At 41.0% G+C, this 21,903-nt stretch overlaps 2 protein-coding genes across 4 annotated transcripts; one reads left to right on the plus strand and one right to left on the minus strand.

Annotated features, from left to right (window-relative positions):
• Positions 1 to 1,850: 1,850 nt before the first annotated feature.
• On the minus strand, positions 1,851 to 5,844 carry abhd10b (abhydrolase domain containing 10, depalmitoylase b). The gene is made up of 5 exons (XM_047349923.1): positions 5,690 to 5,844; positions 5,067 to 5,253; positions 3,540 to 3,651; positions 2,680 to 2,817; positions 1,851 to 2,581 (listed from the first exon to the last, which is right to left on the minus strand). Exons 1-5 carry the CDS (start codon positions 5,781 to 5,783, stop codon positions 2,240 to 2,242), a joined length of 873 nt encoding a protein of 290 aa, XP_047205879.1. The 5' UTR covers positions 5,784 to 5,844; the 3' UTR covers positions 1,851 to 2,239.
• A 2,993-nt stretch (positions 5,845 to 8,837) lies between these two features.
• On the plus strand, positions 8,838 to 21,701 carry ythdf3 (YTH N(6)-methyladenosine RNA binding protein 3). Of its 3 annotated transcripts, XM_047349509.1 has the most exons (5): positions 8,838 to 9,428; positions 9,779 to 9,803; positions 10,029 to 10,108; positions 11,838 to 13,496; positions 20,730 to 21,701. In XM_047349509.1, the coding sequence occupies exons 1-5, from the start codon at positions 9,405 to 9,407 to the stop codon at positions 20,751 to 20,753; spliced, it is 1,812 nt and encodes a 603-aa protein (XP_047205465.1). In that variant the 5' UTR covers positions 8,838 to 9,404; the 3' UTR covers positions 20,754 to 21,701. The 3 variants fall into 3 exon arrangements, with proteins under 3 accessions (XP_047205465.1, XP_047205463.1, XP_047205464.1); XM_047349507.1 differs by having other exon boundaries at positions 8,839 to 9,803; XM_047349508.1 differs by having other exon boundaries at positions 8,839 to 9,428; positions 9,779 to 10,108.
• The last annotated feature ends 202 nt before the right edge of the window (positions 21,702 to 21,903 follow it).

The raw sequence follows: 21,903 nt of genomic DNA on the forward strand, positions 1-21,903 counted from the left end.
AGTCAACACCAGTGACTGTCCACTGTCTCTACATGCTCATCCAGGAGGAGGGAATGCTGCAAGTCACTGACTGGATGCAATCTGCTGGGTTTCTTTAGACAGAAAAACTTTTTATCCAATTTGAATAAATAACTGAATCTGACTGCACTGTTCAATGATTACGATTAATTGGAATGTATGTAGCTGACTGTTGTGAAGTGCCTTGAGACAACATGTGTTGTGAATTGGCGCTATATAAATAAACTAAATTGAAGTATGAGCATATTCAGGAAACATTCTTCACATTTGATAATCTTCCTACGAGTTGACGTTCTAGAAAACGAACATGAGGTGCAAGGTTTAGAAAACCTGCAATGAAAAATTCCCCCGGGGCTAGCATGTTGGTAGATGTTTCTAAACACAATTCTCACAGTGTACGTCATATCGGTTTTTAAATGTCCTCATAACAAGTTGCAGAGAAACCACAGTTTTTGTAGCCATCAAAAAACTTTTGGGTTGATTCCGATCATATTTTTCTACTGTTATTGGCATAACTAGTATACCTTTTTCGAACTGGTTGGTTTAATTAAATGAAATTGGTTCTTAAGCACAGTCAATAGTTTCAATAGCTTTAAGCCCGGGCCACTTCAGAAGCTAAATGTCATTGTTATTTTACTGAGTTTTACACCAACATAGACAGAGTGTCAAACAAGAAAGCAACAGCTTCAAGAAAAGATTTAAGGTTACAGGAGACAAAGATTGAGCTGTTTGGCCACAATGAAGAGAAGTATATTTGAAGGAGTCCAGATGAGACTTTAAAACCAAAGAGTGCTGTACCAACTGTCAAGCATGGTGGTGGCAGCATTGTGTTCTGTTGCCAGTAGTGCTGGTAGGTCGCACAAAATGAAAGGAAGAGCAAAGGGGAAGATTACCTTTAGTTCTTAAAATTCACTATAAATCAACCCCAAAACGGTCATTTAAACATCGTTTTTGCAGCAGGGCAATGACCCATAACACGCATCAAAATTGGTGTTGGAATGGATAAAACAGTCTTATATTAAACCTTCGGAGTGGTGACGACTACAGACTATGGCTAAAAGCCAGTCTCCATGCTAGTATCCCAACAATTAAGAGAGCAATCATTTCTGGAAAGAAGAGTGATCAAATATCCAGCTGTCAATATGCCAGAAGCTTCTTAATGACTGCAAAAAAATGTCTGATTCATGGGACATTCAACTGACAGGGGCTGCATACATATGCACAAACCCCCCGTCGTTTGGCAGGGCAACATGCCGTTGTTTGGTTATATATATATATATGTGTGTGTATAACCGTTGACCAAAGTTCTGTTTTTAAATTTTAAGTGTGTTGTATAACAATTCAACCATCGAAAAAATAACGATCCAAAGGCATCTTTAAAAGCTTTCGAATATGCCATTCATGCCAATGATGAGTGTATGTAAACCTCTGACCTGCACTGTAAATTTCAGACTCTACAAACCTCAGTTAATATGTAAAAATTTAGGGGTTTCTTGTTTTTAGTGATAAAAATAAATTATGGTTTGTTATCAACAGTTCAAGTTGGGAGTCCTTACCCACGTTAGTTGAGGTAAATCAACAGTTTTAAGGTGTAATCGGTCAGAGGTTTTTGTTCATCTAAAGTTGTAATTACTTCATTTAAAATTTTAAACCTGGTAGAAAAATGTTCTTGTAGTACTTAAAAGTATAGAATAGAAATAATACAGCTTTGTTTTTCCTATAGTAGGCATGTGCTGTATAATATCCCCTCTGGAGGTGTTTAAACATTATGTTTACTGATTCAGTGCAGCTATGTAAAATGTGTGTGGATTTCACAGACTTCAGACCTGCACTCTAGTGTGCAGAGGTTTTATTGGCAAAAATAACAGATGAAAAGAGGATAAAAAGGCACAGGAAAACTGTGTGTCTACTAGGAGATAGAAGGAAAACAGCCTAACAGTAAGAATAACAGCAAATATGGCTGGTCAACATAATACTTAATACAACATGAAACATACAAATGCAACCTGAATTTTGTAGGGTTCATTATTGCTTGCAACTTAACGACATGTTGACTTGGTAGCAATGAGAGAGAAAATATAGGAAAAAAACCAATCTTATGCATCAAAGATGTCGTTTGGCAGGACATGTTGTTGTTTGGTTATTTCCCCTTGAGGGCTGCCTTCACAGTTAACAGTCGATTTCTCTTTATTTTAATATCCTGAATATCTCCTCTATCCCTTCAGACCAAGGTGGTCAGCTTGTCTATCAGATCGTCAATAGTGTAGACCATAAGCTTGATATCGTCCTTCTCTGACATGCGGTGCTGGCCGTTTCGCCTCAGAATGATGTCCACGTCGGGGCTGAGGACGCGCTCTGCGACCTGCATGGAAATGTGCCAGGGAACGTCCTCGTCTTTGAGGCCGTGAATGAGCCGTACGGGGCAGGTTATGGGGATCGGGCTTTGAAGCACACAGTGGTTTTCTGCCTCACGCAAGAAGTCCATGCTGAACTTGTAAACACCTTCCTCTGTGTGTTTGGTGGGCAGTGACCACTCCCCTTTGGCCTCTAACTCCTTGCGGGTCTGCAGGATTAAATATGGAGAGATCACACTGAAATAATAAAGGAAGACAAATATTCTGAAACAATGCAGATATACAGCATGATCCAACATGTTCCCACCTCTAATGGAAGAGAGTTGAACCATGTGACAAAGTGATCAGCGGCAGAAGCGATGCCAACCAATGCAGCAGTCTTCTCTGGTCTTGCAATGGCTGCCAGCAGCATGAGCCAACCGCCCAAACTGGACCCCACCAGTATCTGCAAAGAAGAAGCAAAAACACCACAAAATGAATTAAAATAACCCATTTTAAAACATAAAGTAAAAAAGAAAACTGATGCAATATCATAGTGGCAATGGAGTCCAAGTACCATATGTGATAAAACAGCGCCATCTTCAGGAGGAATGGTAAAACAACAAAAAGGAAACGTTTGCTCTATGCATTACTCTCTGTTGGTCTATTACATACAATCCCAGTAAAGAACATCAAAGTGTGTGGTTGTAATGTGACAAAATGTGAAAAAGTTCAAGAAGTGTGAATATTTTCAAAGGCACTGTGTGGTTTATAAAGAAAATTAGATTTCTAGGTTTCCCCTCCTCATATGTGTGTTTTGTATGTTTTCCCTGCCCTGTAAATTGCACACTGTGAAAAAATATCTATATGCAGAAGGTTTTCCTGGAGATAAACCAATACTAACAATTTCCAAAAATCCGGGCTCCCTTTAGGTAAGATACGGTGACTATATACTAATTAAACTGTATGAGTTATTGATAAAAATAACTAAGATTGTTAACTTTAGACCATCATTAACAGCATTATCAACATTTATGTGTTTGAGATGCTCGTCATACTGTTAATAAAAATCTGCAGAGCTGGATGTTCCTTAAAGTGCCCCACAAAGCAGAGACCACAAACTGAGAAATGTTCTCATTATTTAACAAATTACCCATCAAACAATTTAAGAGGATGAGAAATATCCACCTGCGTTCCCTCTGTTAACTCATCCAACACAAAGAGAACATCTTTTTTCCAGGTACCAACTGTTCCCTCAGCCAACTCCCCTTCTGAAGCCCCATGTCCTGTGTAGTCAAACCTGGAAGAACAGAAAAGCAGACACCAGTGAGTAGTAGCGGGTAAAATTATGGTAAAGTATGAGCAGATTGTGACATTTTTTGCTGACCATATTTTTTTAATGATACATTACATTTGTTTTAAGTAGTTACAATGATCAGATGCTTAAACAGTAATTGAAAATAACTATCAGCTAGCATTGCTTACCTCACATCTCTATAGATTAGAATATCACCAAAATGTTAATTTAAGTAAAATACTTAAAAAAGTTAAACTAATATATTGTATAGATTCATTACACACAGAGTGATATATTCTATGTGTTTATTTCTGTTAATTTTGATGATAAAGACTTACATCTAATGAAAATCCAAAATCATTTTTCATAAAATTAATATTATATAAGACAAACAAAAATGGATTTTTGATGCACAAATCTTATGTTATAACCAACAACGTTAATGGGAAGAATGGACAGGGATCCAAAGAACCTCCAAGAACAATGCAGCATTTTCTTGCGTCATCCCACAAGACAAAAGTAAAGAAATTTCGGTTTAAAGATCATAACATTAAAACTTTGGATCAGACTGACAAGAAGCTCCCCAGATCTTAACACCAATGAGAATCTGTGGTCAACCTGAGCTCAAGCAATATTTTTTTTACACTTTTCCCTTGAATGTCTCCTTGAATTCATTGTATGCTAATTAACACTAGATAGGCTGGATGATAAAATCCTCCAATTAATCATTTTGAGCATCCAGTACGTTCTGCTTATCTGAGATTGAGACACAGGGGTAAAAGGTCCAGGTGAGAGACCAGACACACTTTTCCCCAATGATGATCTCTAGTAGATTCCAGAAGAACGCAAGACATCCCCAGGCCAGAAGGGATGTATAGTCTCTTCAGCAGGTTCTGGGTCTTCCTCAGGGGTCTAGTCCTAGGGGAGCGTGCCCAGAAGGCATCCCGATTTTCAAAGCACCTCAAATGACTTTTTTTTAAGCAGCAAAGCAGCAGCTCTACCTCATCTCTGCAGCTTCAGTATTTCTATGATCTCAAGGACCATGTTGCTCAGGGCTCAGCCATAGCTTTAGAGATTGAATGCCCTTTTGACCAGTTGTTGGTAATCAACCAACTAAGTACTACTTTGTTAGAAAAAACTTTACATTAGAAGTATCTAGTGGTACTAATGTGATAACAATAAAAGTGATAGTAAAAATACTTGTTTTTTTGTCTTTAGCCCATAAAAACAAAATACCAGAACTTTTTGTGATTTAAACAGTAGGTGGAGCTCACATTTTAGAGTTCTACAAGTAAATATTGTCAAAGAAACTATGAAATTTATGCTGCGCAGAATCAGTGTCTTTCTGATGTACAACTTGTTCAGCTGTACAAAGCAGGCGCTGCTCCTTCTTCTTTGATGGGTTTGGCAGGACTTACCTGAGGTATGAGTGCCCTAACGACCTGCAGAACTCCTCCAGTGCCTCAGCTTTCCGCCCATTCATGTTGGAGCCATAGCCCGGCAGAAACACCACCCCTGGGCTCTTCCCCTTCACCCTCCTGTAGGCTAGCTTTGGAAGGTCTGGTCTGGATGCAAACTGAACTGTAGATTTGTGTCTTCTGTCAACTACATAACACAGTGTTATTAGTGCTGTTACTCCAGAATACGTTTCATAATTTAAGGGGCAGCATAAAAGAAAAAAAAAAAAAAACATAAACATGTAACTGTGGTGGATAAAGAGTAAACTGGTGGACATGTTTATGAAAACTAGTTCAAACATGGCAACATTTCAGCTCGTTACACGCCGAACTGAAGCTAATTAACGCATAACGTGTTCAAATAGTACTATAATACATTTAAGTAGCTGTTAACACTATTGTTATCAGAATAATGAACAGCAGTGGCGATAGTTCGAAGATGTAAAATACGCCTTTTAGTTCACATTTCCTACATTTTTATGGACGTCACAGTCGCCACACCCCCTCTGGTTTATTTAAACTCATTTGCCTTACGTATCAACGTTGTAAATTTAATATTGACGGTAGAGAACAATTGTACAAACCTTGTAGGTGCTGTGAAGGCACAGCTGCGACCCCTGCATTTCTCAACATTAGTGAAAGTCCTCTGCGGCAGGACCTCAGCGACACGGCAGCCATAGTATTCCGCGAACACTGACGAAGTATCGCGAGAGAAACTGCAGCAACTCTCGTTTCTAATTGAAGTGCTTTACAGTGAGGGTCTCCATTATTCTGAAGCTGCTTGCGGGAAATGCCTGTGAAACAGTTTTCATAAGAGGTGTAACGATTTTTAGCACCAGTAAATGGGAGTGTAAGGGTTCACTTCAATGTGTTAAAATCATATAAAGTACCCTAAACAGAACCCCAATGAAGATGTTGAAAAAAGATTTAAAGTAATCAAATTTTTCATTGCAGTATATGTCACGCTGAAGCAGTTTATAGGGGTGAGGCTGATTTAAAGTGATGTTGAAAGATTCTGAAGTTATTAAACATCTTCATTGTTCCATCCACAGTGGGCTTCATTCTTATGTTCTTAAACAGTTACATTGACTCGTTTAAAAAAGCTTATTTTTACTGTGGCCAAATAGCTCAGCTTTTATCCTGTCTGACCCTTTCTGTAAGGCAGAAGGCCTTGAGCAGAGCTGCATATTTCAATTGAGCTTGAAGGTGTTGATTTTGGAGCGATGGCTCCTTTTGTGGTCGCACCTTCTCAGTCTATGATAATATAAAGCTTGCCCCAAAGCTAATTTTGGAAGGTTTGAATTTAATTTCCTAAATGGCCCTAATGAGGACTGATCTCTAAAGCCAGGCCTATGCTATGAAACCAACCAGTGTAAATGAGCTCTACAGTTTCTGGTAAGAAGCGTGATCAGATTTCCAGCCAGAATTATGCCAGGAACTTGTTAATATCTACAAAGAGCATGTTGTATCTCTGTCACTTGCTAGGAGATTTAACCAAATATTAGTGGGGGTATTTATATGTCCAAGATGTGTGTAATTTTTGTAAATTTCACTGTAGATGTATATTATATTTAAAGGGCCAAAATTAATCATGAGTGTTTACAAATTTCTGATTGGAACTAAGATGTGCATTAAAGTTTGGAATATGTGGCAAGCTAAATAAAATTTGTGATATTACTTTCACTATAAACTGTTTACAGATATTTATATGTTTCTTTGTCCTCGTTCTCGTCGTCTTCCGCTTTATCCTCTCCAATACCCTGGCGTAGGCCTTACCAGGGAGGCTGTTTCTTTGTATGCAGCCTATTTAAGGACAGAAATCTGAACAGGTTCCTTCGTGACAATACAAAAACACAATGCAATGACAATCAGATGTAGAAGCACTCCAAGACATAAAGTGGACACAAAGGGAACTTCAAATGAAAGGTGACAACAAAAGAGACAATCGAAAGATAAAGAGACACGCCTATGAAGATTTTTAAACATAAGACAATAGCATGCTAAAACTCTAAATCAAATTAAGTTTGGAACATTAAATCCTTTTACAGTTTTATAACTACTAACGCCACCTGATCTTTTATACTGTGTGGCACAGGTGTTATTGGACATGCAGCAGAACAAAATTAACAATATATAAATATTGTTTATGAATTTAATTTTAAAGAAATAGAGGAAATACACTTGATCTGCGTGTTGATTACCTAAAGACATGAGCTACTCCAACGAACTCTGTGTGCCACTTCTTAGAATGCCACCAACTGGACAGCCAGTGCAAGTTATAACATTAGAATGTGTATGGTCAATGAGAAAAGCCAAGCACCTCTCAGATATCTGTCCAGTCTATAGCACCCTTACAGAAAAAACTTTTGGTAACATCAAATAACAACTAGTGACTAATGTATTTGTTAAAATTGTAACTATTTATTTTATGGAGGGAGGATATTGCAGTTGATCTTATAAGTTGACAGTATGCATCACAGGCTATATTTTCATTGAGATTTTAACGTTTAAATTGGCTATGTTGCTCTTAAAAATATTTCAACTGTAGCAAATCTACTCGTACTCGTCGTCTTCCGCTTTATCCGGGACCGGGTCACGGGGGCAGCAGACTCAGCAGAGACACCCAGACGTCCCTCTCCCCAGACACCTCCTCCAGCTCCTCCGGGTGGAGCCCAAGGTGTTCCCAGGCCAGCCGAGAGACATAGTCCCTGCAGCGTGTCCTGGGCCGTCCCCTGGGTCTCCTCTCGGTGGGACATGCCTGGAACACCACCTGAGGAAGGCGTCCAGGAGGCATCTGGTACAGATGCCCGAGCCACCTCAACTGGGTCCTCTCAATGTGGAGGAGCAGACTCCGAGCTCCTCCCGGATGTCCGAGCTCCTCACCCTATCTCTAAGGGAGTGCCCGGCCACCCTACGGAGGAAGCTCATTTCAGCCACTTGTATCCGGGATCTCGTTCTTTCGGTCATGACCCAAAAGTTCATGGCCATAGGTGAGGGTAGGAACGTAGACCGACCGGTAAATCGCGAGCTTCACTTTTCGGCTCAGCTCTCTCTTCACCATAACGGACCGGCACAGTGCCCCCATTACTGCGGCTCTCATTTCCTTTTTGTGAAGTGCCACACATACATAGTGGACATGTGAAAAACTCTTTGAAAAAGTACATATAAAAAAAAACAAAAAACATTTCAGGTTTTTAATATAGAATTATATTACTGACACAAAAAATGAACACTGAAAATCCTAATTGGCTTTTTTCATGTAAATGTAATGTAAAATATCACATTTATGACTATCTATGCATTTAATCCAATATTTATTTATTGGATTGTGACAGTAGACTGTTTTGTATTGACAAACCATATTTAGTTAGATAGTTCATAGTATCTCTTAAGGGACCTGGAATATACCCCCCCCCCCACGTCGGAGTATGTGACCAATACCCAACCTTTCAAAAACAATTACAGTAAAACAATTAAATTAGGCACTCATACATAAAAATCCTCCTCCTTGGATCACAGCTACACATTGGTCCCCTTATTTATTTGTTTTTGTGTGTGTCTTTTTCCATGTAAAACTCATACTGAGTGTTTTATGTATTGTTTTATGAGTTTTTGTTTGAGATGTATGTATGAATTTTATGATCAAGTTATTTATGGTTCTGGCACTTTTGGCTTTCCATACTGTTCTGTAGTTTTATGTTGCATCTCATTGCAGACATCTATCCAGGAGGTCAGTAGACAGATGCCTGTAAGCCCCCAGGAAGCTGTCCTTTTGCTATCAGTTAGTATGTGAGATAGTAGGCTGAGTGACTGAAACAACACCGTAAAGAAAGGATAAAAAGCAGAAGCAGGAAAGTTTACATGTGTTTGTGACTGTCATGTGAAGCGTTAGTTTGTAACATGACTCAAAGCGTCACAGGCGGAAGGTCACGGAGCAACAGAACGGAACGGAAGCGGGAGTAAAGAGCCTATCCGCCATTGTGGATTATGGTCGGGGATATTCCAGTCACTTTCAGATTGACTGATCTAACAATACTCGCTGACGTGCTGATTAACGCCTTCTCATCAGCAGACACAGAGTCGCCTGAAGCAGCTGGAAGAGGCTGGTCGTCGTCAGCTCTTAACCCCGGCAGCGGAAAAACGCCGCCTTGAAAACGTCCACGGAGTGATTGGACGAGAAGGAGCGACGAACCAGGAAAGCAAGCACCGAAGTGCAGAAACAGAGACGAGCAAGCAGGGGGGGGGAGAGAGAAGCCGCGGACAGTCTGACAAACAGCGAGCAGTTTCGGTTCCTGGAGGATGTCTGCGACCACAGTCGATCAGGTTCGTGTAGCTGTGCTGAAAGCTAGCTTTGAAGGCGAAATAAAACTTTACGGACTGCAGTTTGACGGGTTTGCTGTACCCAATCAAACAGGCAACAAAGTATGATATGTGGTGGTTGTTAGCTGAAAGGTAGGCCGACTGTACTGCCAACCTACACCGGCTGCAGCCGGTTGCCAATGCGGCACCGTTTACTGCTTGTCAGAGCGTTTGACATCCGGTTAGTAAGACGAAGCAACCTGTAAATGCTAACATCCGGGCAGAAGCTCTTACTTCGGTGCTATATTTGTAGGATTCATCCTGCCCTGTTGGTGTGTTTTAATGTCTCCTGCTGTTATCTCTTGTTGTTTCAGAGAACCAAAGGACAAGGAAATAAAGGTAACGCTTTGACTGGGGGTTTCTGCCGCTGCAGGTTATGATATACTATGCTATTACTTGCTGACGGTGTTGTTAAACTGGAGTCCAAACTGCAGCCTGGAGCATTGTTGACACGACACACCTATGATCAAAACCTACCCGCTGATATCACGACTGTTTAGGGAATGCAGCTACTTTTAATTACTTATATTAGCTTTTCTCTTTTTTATTTTTTTATTTATTTAGTGCAAAACGGATCCATGCATCAAAAGGATGGTGTGAATGATGATGAATTTGAGCCTTATCTAAGCGGCCAGACAAATCAGGTAATTTGCTTTTAAAATATACAGTATTTAAATTAGAATTAGGGTTTCCACAGCTATTTTCACAAGTATTTTTCATACATTCACCTTGACAAATCAAACTTTCCAACTTAATGAGTTCCCCGTTTGTATTTCTATTAAAACAACCTGCTATATGCTTATTTGCAAATTCCTAGTTTTATTTTAAGGGGTCTCATTATAGATTTTTTTTTCTCTATAGTACATGATTACAGCATACAGTGCTTTGAGATATTATTCATATCCGTCGAACCCGACCAACACAAAGTAGCACTGCAAATCTCTGCAAATAAAATCAGAGAAGTGTGGCATTCACTTGTATTCAGTTCCCCTGAGACAGTACTTTGTGGAACCATCTTTATTGAAGTTGCAACTTCTCAACCAGATTTGCGAATTTTAGAAACTACAGTTAGCTCGGTTAGATTAAGTTGTGCAACAGATATCCAGTTGGATTTAGGTCAACACTTGAACCGGGCAATTTGAACATGAATATACTTTAATATAAACCATTTCTGGCTCTATGTTTCATTTCATTTACTGAAGAGGGACATTGTGCATTAATGAACATTTTGAACAACACAAATGTAAATGCACCCAATTACAGCCACAGCGGTTGTTTAAGGTTGAGTAGGGTGTTTAGGGTAGATTTTCTGTAGGAGGTTGCACCTCTGAGTCAGCTTTAAGTGTTTTTGGAGCCCTTAGCAAGTTTTCCTCTAGAATTGACCCATATTTGGCTCCATCCTTCTTCCCATCACTCCTGACCAGTTTTTTTGCTGAAAGAAAAAAAAAATCGGCATGATGCTTCTACTACCATGTTTCACTGTGAGGGTGGTGAGTAATGCTTTACTAATTTGCTATTTAGTAATTAGTTGACTTCAGAAGGCAATTTGTTGCGCTGGAGGTAATTTAGGGTAATCAGAGTAAGGAGGTCTAAATACATACAGCACTTTTCAGATTTCTATCACGTCAGACGTGCTGTACTTTGTGTAGGTCTGTCACATAAAACCCCAATAGAATACATTAATGTCTGTAGTTGAAACATGGCGTGGAAATGTTGAAGAGGTATGACTCATTTTGCAAGGGACTGTATCACAAAAACCTCAGCTTGCCTTGATTGTTCAGCTTAATGGTCAAAAAAGGTGAAATGATCAGGTTACTGTTCAATTCTATTTTAAAATTTCAGTCTATCCACTTTGTAGGTGTAATAATAATAATAATAATAATAATAATAATGTGTTTAATCATAGTCGGGGAGTAAAAGTAAAGCTTCTTCTTTGAAAGAGGTGCTTTATACAGTTTAGGGCCTTTGCTTTCTGTGGAATATGTTCACTGTATTGTGGTGTTGGGGCTATTTTTTATTTCAAACTATATATTGCTCTAAGGAACAACAAGTATGAAATGTTCTATTTAAAACCAAACTATGCTGACAGTGATACTGGTATGTTTGCCATTTCCTCTAAGTCTGAGATGGTAATATCAGTAGGTGAACACTGAAATGTTGTCCATTAGTACAAACTATGGTGGATTCATATGAACAGAGCTTCTCATTAAACCACAACATCAATAAGTTGTGGAAAAGGTCTATGGGTTACTGAATGTGAATATTTGTTCCATACAACTGTTGGTTAAAGAAGTATTAAAATGTTAGCTTCTGTCAGTTAGCTTCTGTCTTTTGAATAATATTTTATATTTTCTGTCTTTCTGTGGCATGCAGAGTAACAGCTATCCACCAATGTCAGATCCTTACATGCCCAGCTACTATGCTCCATCCATTGGTTTTCCTTATTCTCTGGGAGAGGCTGCTTGGTCCACAGCTGGAGATCCACCCATGCCCTACCTTACTACCTATGGACAGATGAGCAATGGGGAGCCGCACTTTATCCCTGATGGTGTTTTCAGCCAGCCGGGAGCCCTAGGAAACACCCCTCCCTTCCTCGGGCAGCATGGCTTCAACTTCTTTCCTGGTAGTGCAGACTTTTCTACCTGGGGTACCAGTGTCTCTCAGGGTCAGTCAACTCAGAGCTCAGTCTACAGTAACAGCTATGGCTACGCCCCCAGCTCATTGGGTCGGGCAATAACAGATGGACAGGCAGGCTTTGGAAGTGACTCCCAGGTCAGTAAGGTCCCAGTGCTGAACAGCATTGAACAGGGTATGACTGGGCTAAAACTGGGTGCAGACATGGTGGCAGCTGTCACTAAAAGCGTTGGCTCCCCAGTAGGAGGCACAGTGGGCATGAACAGTACGGCAGCCAATAATCTCCCTCCATCTGTCAACTCGTCTGCACCCAAACCCGCCACTTGGGCAGCAATCGCCAAGAAGCCAGCAAAACCCCAGCCCAAGGTCAAACCCAAAGCCAACATGGGGATGGTGGGTGGCGCCACCATTCCCCCACCCCCTATTAAGCACAATATGAACATTGGTACCTGGGATGATAAGGGCTCTTTAAACAAACCCCAGTTAGCTCAGACTATGATGCCCCCGCAACCTTTGGTGCAACCGTCACTCATAGCTCAGCCCCAGCCCTTACTGCAGAACCCCTTGCCCCCTCAACCTCAACACCAACCCCAGCATCAACACCAACCCTTCCAACTCCAGTCTATCCAATCACCCCAACACCCCCAGCCTCTGCCCCACGGCCCTCCCCACCTACACCTCTCTTCCCAACCTGGTCTCCAACAGCACCTTCATCAACAACAACCTCAGCAGCTTGGCCCACCCCCCAACCGTTGGGTTGCCCCCAGGAACCGTGGTGAGGGCTTTGGCCTTGGTGGCGGAGTTCCACTGAGTGCCTCCCCTTGCTCCGGAGAAGTTCACCCTGTGCTGGAGAAACTCCGTACTATCAACAACTACAACCCCAAAGACTTTGACTGGAGCTTGAAAAATGGACGTGTTTTCATTATCAAGAGCTACTCAGAAGATGACATCCACCGTTCAATCAAGTACTCTATCTGGTGCAGTACAGAACACGGGAACAAGCGCCTGGACAGTGCTTATCGTTCGCTGTGCAACAAGGGACCCTTATACCTGTTGTTCAGTGTCAACGGCAGCGGGCACTTCTGCGGCATGGCCGAGATGCGCTCGCCAGTGGACTACAACGCCTACGCAGGCGTCTGGTCTCAGGACAAGTGGAAGGGCAAGTTTGAGGTGAAGTGGATTTTCATCAAGGATGTGCCCAACAACCAGCTGCGTCACATCCGGCTGGAGAACAATGACAACAAGCCAGTCACCAACTCCAGGGACACTCAGGAAGTGCCTCTGGAGAAGGCCAAACAAGTGCTTAAAGTTATTGCCACTTACAAGCATACCACCTCCATCTTTGATGACTTTGCACATTATGAGAAACGTCAGGAAGAGGAGGAGGCTTTGAGGAAGGTGAGATAAATTAGCTTCTATAGAGCCTAAAGGGGAACACATATCCGGAGCCCCACTGTGCAACATGTCAATTTCCATGCATCCATTTGTACCTTTAACACACTTTTGGTTGCGTGCGGCAAGATGCGACCAGTTACTGGACTTCAGCCTGTAGAAAGTTATTAGAAAGTTAGTAGAAAGTTATAGGGACACATTTTTGATGGGCTTTAGTGTTTGTCCCCTTTACAAACAGCCCCTTTGTATTCCTGATTTAATTTGTAAGGCCTTGATTTCAAAAACTGGCCAGGTATTTCTGAATTTTCACCGGCTGTTGTTGTAAATGTAATCAGCTGCTGTCGTTCCACTTGATATGATGTTGCAACATCTTGCGGCTGCATCGACAGTCTGCACTAAGTGGAATTTCGTCAAAACCCGTCCGTAGATTGACGCTTCATCATTAACATGAGCAGGTTCAGGGAACCCTGAGTCAGCCATTCGGCGCGGTTAAGATTGCGAAGAGTCACCCAAGTGCAGTTAGATGACTGTTGGGTTTCCTGAAATAACCCACATTCCTGGCATTCCTTTTTTCCAGACAAAGGCAGACGTAGGCTCTGATCTGCCTTTGAACATCAAGCCCTCCCCACCATCCACAGGCTCCACATGCTTTATTAGCCTTTTAACAACATAAGCTCCCAGGCTCCAAACCGGTTCAAACATGCCTTGGCATAGTTACCAGAGTTTCATTTTTAAAGTTTTTCTGCAGAATACATTATGAACTTCCATAATCAAAAACCAGTCAGTTTAACATCAGCAGAGGGGATCTTGGAAGAATGTCCCATGGCAACGTCACACACGACCCCCTCCCTCTTTTTCTCCAACTGCTGGCGGTCCACTAATGCTGTATTGACTCCGTGTTGCCGAGCTTGTTAATATGCACTAGGTTCCTTGCTCATAAATATTTCAAGTCAATGTTTTCAGGCTCCTGAAAACAAACTGTCAGTAGCAAGCCAGTTTCATCCCGCGTCGCGCAGGCGTCGAGCTGTGCTGCCTTTGTATCCCTGACCCTCATTACATGACAGGACCGGCGCAGGTCGAGGCCTCGCCCTTCTTCACCTGACAAGGTTAATCGTTGCCTGTGGTTTAGCCTGTCCGATTCAGCCTTTCAGAGATGTCTGACTTGCACAACAACACCTTCTCATAACCCCATCCCAAGAGTTTTTTTGTTTCTGGTTTTGGTTGGAAAGATAACCTTGCATTAAAATTTTGTTATGGACTTTTACTTTTGCCACAACTGGTGCTGTGCAGCTTTTTATGCAAACTTTCATAACTGAATGGATTCAAAAACAACTTTATTTAGTTGAAAAATACATTTAGCTAATTAGCTTGATCAGGAAATGAATTGTGTAATTTATTTTTGGGTGAATTGCTCGATCAGGTTGTGTTTTAACTTGAAGAATGTAAATTGATTTGAGCTCCAGGCCTCGTATAGATTAAATTTTATTAGGGTTTTTGTCCTCGGGAGTCACAGACCATCTGGGGATTGGGTTACTCCTGGGGCCTGGGTCTCTCAGTGTTTTTCCCAGAGAACTGATATGGACACCCTCAAAGAGGACACTGTTTCAACTGAGAAACGGGGAAAAAAAACCACAAAACATTTTTACCAGTGCCGTTCTTCATATGACACCTTATAGCATTCGTCTTGTAGTTTATACCAAGCCATTGAATATTTGACACTGCAGGAACAATGTGATGTTTTGTTTAGGATAACTGCCTCCTTTTATCCCTGACTACGTGAGACTTGCAGCAGACTCCTGACAGTGTAAACATGACTGAATATTTGGTTAGTGCATTCCTTGGGAACTTTAAACTCATTTACCTCTGCTGTCTAACTAATGACCGTCGGGTGACTTGCCATGGTTGTTTTAACATAAGCAAACCATGTTCTGGACATTTTTACCTTAGTGATGGATTTGTTTTTCCACTTAGTTATTTGTCATTAACACAAAAATGTCCCCAACAGCGCCTTGCAAAAAGATTTCCTTGTTCTTTTCAACATTCTGTCTTGTTGACAACTACAAACTTTAGTGCATTTTGTGGAGATTTAATTTTATAGACAAACACAAAGTGATGCAAAATTATGAAATGAAAGGAAAAGTATGTTTAGTTTCCAAAATGTTTTTTACTACGAAATACCGAAACTTCTGGCATTGTTTTGTTTTCCATCCACTTTACTTTGAAACCTCTAAATAAAATCCAGCACAACCAATTGTCTTCAGAAATCCCCTAATTAGCAAATAGAGTACACCTGTGAGCACAAAACAAAAACTGCACATCACCCTGAACACACCATCTCCATTGTTACACGTGCCCCATTTCCATTTGGATCGGGTCAGTTTATCATGGTTTGATTCACTTTACATTACAATTGAGTACCATCTCCATGGCCACGGGATCGTTAATAGCAAGGCGGTCCATGGTTTGAAGTGATGGGATAGAGAGACAAAAAACATAACAGCCTAGACTGCTGCTCCTTTTATGGCTGTTGTTCGACTCGGAGAGAAAGACGAGAGCCTGAGAAGGTTCTGGCCAGCGAGACCCGAAGCACTGTGTATCAGTACAGGAGAGAGAGCGGAAAGCAGTGCTAACGCTACCCAATGCTAGCTTGCTGTAGAGGTCATATACACAATAAGTTCAGTGTACAATAATTTAACATTTTAAGATATTAGTTATTAAAATATGCTGAAACTCCTGACAATGCTCCCCACCCAATCGGTGGCCAACGTGCAACTTCTGAGTTGCACTGAAAACGTGACACCAGAATATTGTTGGAGCCGCAAGCACGTACAAAAATAATAACGGTTCCACATTACCGTTACTAATGAAAAAGCTGAAAAAGTGAGTCTACCGTAGCGAATTGCTCTAAGTAGGGAATAGTGGCAAAGGGGCATTGGTGGCTGCATCATGCTGTGGGAACCCTTTTCTCCAAAATCGATCATCTTGCTTTAAATGCCAGAAGTGATGTTTTCTGTTCAGCCACATTAAAACCACCTCCCTAATAATATATGTCCTTTAAATACAGCACTGAAAGCCAGCTATCACCAATCAGGTTGTTAGTACTTACATGCTTATAAATGTTGGCAGTGGACCTTCGAGGTCTTGTGGGTTGCAGTTTAGGATCTCCATAGATAAGGCTTCTTCCATTGCATCTCTTGCTGTCAGCACCATAGGGTGTTTGTTGTGTTCCCTGCAAGCATTCCTGAGTAGTTTTTGCAGTGCTGCAGACTAGAGTCGGGGGAGGCTGTTGCCATGGAGGGGCTGTGTTCGCTGGGTTAGTTGGCTGCCTTGTGTTGGCGTAATAACAACATGGATGCATGGAGCCAGCATTTCCCAGTATGAATTTTTAGACTGAAACAAGATGAGTAGTTTTATTTTCTTCACCTGTCAGTGCCTTTGATGTTGTGGCTAGTTGGATTTAAATTTGAACACATTTCCCTTCGAGACTACATACCAACGCTGTGATTGCTCTTTAAGAGATAAAAAAAATAAATCCTGTGAACATATAACTGAAACTTGCAGTTAGCAAAATGTTTTAGTAACTGAATGTTCCAATTCCCACACCAACTGGGTGTGTGATTTGGTAAAACCTTGCAGCATAAATTCTACCCACCTGATTTTAAACCCAACCTACACCTAAGAGACAACAGCAATCTTGTCTGTTCCAGGCTAATGTCTAACAAAGGAGTCAGATGAAAAGAAAGTGCTCCCTCCATGCTAATAAGGATACAATATTCTTTTTACGCCACTCCAAGCAAATGAAAACCATTTTGAACACTGGATTTTATTTCTGCAAGTAGATCAGCCTTAAATGTGGCACTTATAAATGTACTTGCTGAGGTAATACAAAGTCACACAACGAGACATTTAGCCATTACAGGCTTCCGTTTGGTGCATTCTTGGCTAATGGCAATATTGATTCTCTTTTAAAATGCTTTATTTTTAACCTGGGTAGGAAATGAAGAGTTACCTTCAAAGGTTTTTAGGACTTCTAGTTATGTTTAGGAATTTAAAATGTGTTAGTTATTGTTTTCATATTTTCTCTACATTTAAGCAAAGCAAAACCTCCAAGTGCATCTCAGGTAGCTAAAATATGACTGAAATGTTAATTTATTACAGCTATTAAATAATACATTTATTACGTGCATTCATTGCATATGGTGTGATATATTTTAAGGTTTTATTTTTTAAATTGATGATTATGCCTTACAACTAAAGAAAAACTAAAGTCTCTCTCAGAAAATTCCAAAATGACTTAATAAAAAAGCCTTCCTGTATTAAAAGAAGGAGGTTTAGTACAGAATAGTTATTGCCTGTTTAATCATGGGAAAGACCGCTTATTTGACAGATATCTGTCACAGTCAATGACACCCTCCTTAAGTAAGGTCAACTACAAAAGGTCATTGCTAAAGAAGTTAGTTTGTCAAAGAGTGCTTTATCTAAACATATTGGAAAGTTGAGTGGAAGAAAAAAGTGTGGAAGAACAGGTTGCGTAATCGAGAGTCATAACCGCATCTTTGATTGTGAAACGTCTTCTTCTGTTGCCATGGCTAGCAGCTCAGTGATGATTGTTGATGAATTTGCTTCAACCTGGTCATCATCATTGTAACTGTTTTTGAAGCAGGGGTCGGGTGTAGATGCCAAACGTCAGAGGTCTGTGTCATCTTTGTATTTTGTGGTCAGGTAGCACAGAATGGTTTCTTTGATTGTTTTGGTCAGGTCTGTGTCCTCAGACTCAACTGCCCGGACCTGTTGAACAATGACAGGAGAGGTTTGAGGTAAGACACTGTGAGAACTCTCACCTGAAAGTGCATCGGTAAGCTCCAACGGTGGACCAAGGGCTTTGCTTTCTGATTCTAGCACCTAAAGGTCCTGCCAGGTTGGATTGAGATGACGGTGCGTTCCGTCTGCACCCAGCACATGATGGATGAAGTCAGTTATTAGTTTGTGGGTTGGAAGCTCCAGTTCTTGAGCATCATTTGGGACTTTCTTCATTTTCCAGCTGTTGGAGAAAACTGCTGCCACCTTCTTACAAACTCCGGTGGCATGGTCCACTTTTGGATCACACATGCTCCTCTCTGGGGAAAAATTATATAAAAACAGCCCACTCTTACTACTACCAGTACTGCTGCTGTTAACTGCTACTATCACTAATAATGATAATGGTGAGTATAAGCTTATTAATGATGATAGTAATATGATAGAGATCTTAAGTGTCAGTGTGAAGATAGCAAAATGAAGCCGGTGGCCAAAAAATGGCAGCCTGGTGAAGCTGTTGATCCAGAGTGCACTGACGTTGGCATCATTGTCGGTTGTCATGCATGCCATGCATTCTTCCTTTAGTGACCTTGTAGCGAGGGTATCTTTCAAACCAAGTGCAATGGTGTCACCTGTGTGGACCTGCGGAAAGTCGGATGTCTGCAAGCTGTAGCTCTTCAGTAGCTAGGATTTATCAATAAAGTGCACTGTCGAAGACGGGTAGCGCTCTGAGGTCCTGCTCGATCACAAATCGATGTTTGTACAAAGTGCGACACATTTTGCTGTCTCTCCGTGAGTGTTTTGCGAGTTGATTTGTATATTTTTGGTAGAGCAGTTTTGACTAAAACTTGTATCTGGAATCAAGGATGTTAAAAAGTTCTCTGAAGCCTTTCCTGTCCACCAATTCAATCGCCATCATTTCCTTGGCTATGAAATTAGTAATGTCATTCGTGATGTCCCGCCAATGTTTACTTGCTTTGTCATATGGTAAGTGTTTGCTGAATGACTTGGCAAGGGTTTACTGAGTGTGTTGTGCAGATTTACTTGTCTTCTTTGGCTATAGTCGTGCTTGTGGAGTCGCATAGTTTTACATAATCCTCATACTCTTCTGTATGCTTGTACGCAATTGGTGGAACAGATCTGTTGTTGAACTGCTCTTAAAGGTGACCACATTTAGCCATATCTTGGATATAACGTTATTTGGACCGACGTCAGTCTTGTCAAAACCAAAAGATTTCCAGGTTAGTGAGGTGGACCCAGGTCTCGCTATTAAATTATCCTCTGAGACCGAATATTGCTGCATAGTCCCTCAATGTGAGAAGATTGTTGTGTTTTGACTGTCGCGATTCACAAGACTAAATACTGTCCACTGATTGGCTTCTGAGGCATGCACTCTGCAGATGAGGAATACCGTGTATGCACCATCGGTTTCCTGTCTTTTCAAAACAGCATGAATACTCATTTATGTAAAACTGCGCATCGTCAAAGCAACATTTATGATACTATCATCAGCGAAATATATGCCCTTCCTCTATGGGTGACAACTCTCTCTTTACTTGTGTTAAGCTATTCTTGAAGCAGACATGTGTTCCTCTTTTTATGTTTTTTCAACTGAAAGTAAGTTTAGCATTTTATTTGGAAATTATGGTGTCTCAGGCAGGAGTGTAGAGGCACAAAATTCAAGTTCAGCGTGACGTTTCCACCGTCAGTGGTGGTTTCAGGAGCTATTTCATCTGTTCAAAGTCAGCACAGCTGTCTACCTGGACATTGTAGAGTACTTCATGCTTCCCTCTGCTGGCAAACGTTATGAAGATACTGATTTCATTCACCGGCCCACACTATAAAAAGCATCTATGCCTGCTTCAATTGGGGCCATGCTTGACTGCCCAGACCGGAAGGGCCGGTGTTCTGCATGCTTTCGATGTTTCCCTGCGCCAACAGAGACGATTCAAATGGATGAATCCCCTCTTTAGCATGTCCTCATGATCTAAAAAGGTCTAGTGGTTAAGAGGCATCTCTGTGTTGAACCAGATAAGTATCTAAAGCCTGCAGGACACTGTTTATTAAAGACTGACATTGGTCACCATTGGTCTATGGAGTATTTTATTGCTGTAGGTGGAAGATGCAGGCTGCTAAATAAAATGACATAGACCCTTGGGGATCTCCTTAATGCTACATTGTGTTGATAACTAATTTGTGCATAATGAGCCTACTTAATAAATGAATGCATGAGATCTACAGTACATGAGCATACTTTTCATTACGCTTTTATTTATGTATTAAATCATGCCTTTTTTTTTATTGGTTTTATGTACAATCCCAACTGCAAGCATCAAATTTAGCAGGAATGGGTGTTGAGATTCACCTCCAAGTCTAAATCACAGTGATGATGCTGAATGTATGCCATTAATTACCTGTTGATCTCTCTGTTTCCTCCTCCAGGAGCGCAGCAGGAATAAACAGTAACCTTCACGCAAGCCCTCTGCTAGAACCGCAACACTAACGATGAAGGACCTTAAATCAGATTAGCCTAACCCCACGATGGAGGGACTGTCGCGACCTGTCCTCCCAGGATGACGATGTATCTGAACAGTTGAACGCGACATTAGGTGGACTCATCCTGTATCCGTTGATTGGTGCAACAGACTCCGTTTTCATGTCTCTCAAGAATAAGAGCGAATCTATTCGAAACTCTGTCTTTTAAGCACTTTCAGTCCTAAGCAGCGTCTGCCAATACCCTTAACTATCTAACTCTGTTTTTTATTCGTTTTTGTTTGTGAGCTTCTAACAGATTAACCAGAGAAGTCATTGATTTTACTTTGTGTTTTTTATTTGAATTTGCCTCAAAATGTTTGGGATATTGGGGATCTTGATCTGGCCTTGAAGAGAATTAAAGCTGTGGAAAATTGCTCAGTTTGGAATGATCCATCTGATCCTCCCAGATTGAGACTACTGAAAATGACGGGTTTGGGATGGAATAATTGGGAATCGTACCAATCATAGGGTCTAACCTATCTTTCCCCCTTTCTTTCTGCATCTTTTTCTGTGTATGAAAAGCTTATGATTATGCAGCTGGCTGGTGAAATGCCAGCTTATGCACCTTTTGTGTTTTCTTACAATCTTTTTTCTTGTGATTCTGTCATTCTGAAGTGCATTTGTCTGAGGAGGAAATCCACTGCTTTGCCAGAGTTAAGAGCTGGTGACTTTCTTTGCTCTGATGTACTCTGTACTCCAGGCTCAGTCGGGCTGCCTGTGTTTAAATAACTCGTTGAACTTTTTGGGAGAAACTGCACCGTCAGCTAATCGACCACGGCAGATTCACCCAAAAAACAACCATCAACTGCAAAAATGTGATAGTTTTCTCCTCTTGGTAACTCATTAGCTAAATAAAAAAATACTTATGTTTAGCGCTAATTATGTGTTTGTGTTATTACTTAATTTCCTCACGCGGATTTTAAACTTTACGTTGCGCTTGCCTTTTAGGGGGTATCATGTCTGAGTTCCTGGAATTATTCTGCAGCTCGGATCCATAAGTTTCAATTTGTTTAAGTGCCTGTAAATAAACATGGTTGTTCGAACTGCCTAATCTCAGACTTTTACAGAAACACAGAAAGAC

The sequence above is a fragment of the Girardinichthys multiradiatus genome, chromosome 21 (genome assembly GCF_021462225.1).
Source record: "Girardinichthys multiradiatus isolate DD_20200921_A chromosome 21, DD_fGirMul_XY1, whole genome shotgun sequence".
Taxonomy (NCBI): Eukaryota; Metazoa; Chordata; class Actinopteri; order Cyprinodontiformes; family Goodeidae; genus Girardinichthys; species Girardinichthys multiradiatus.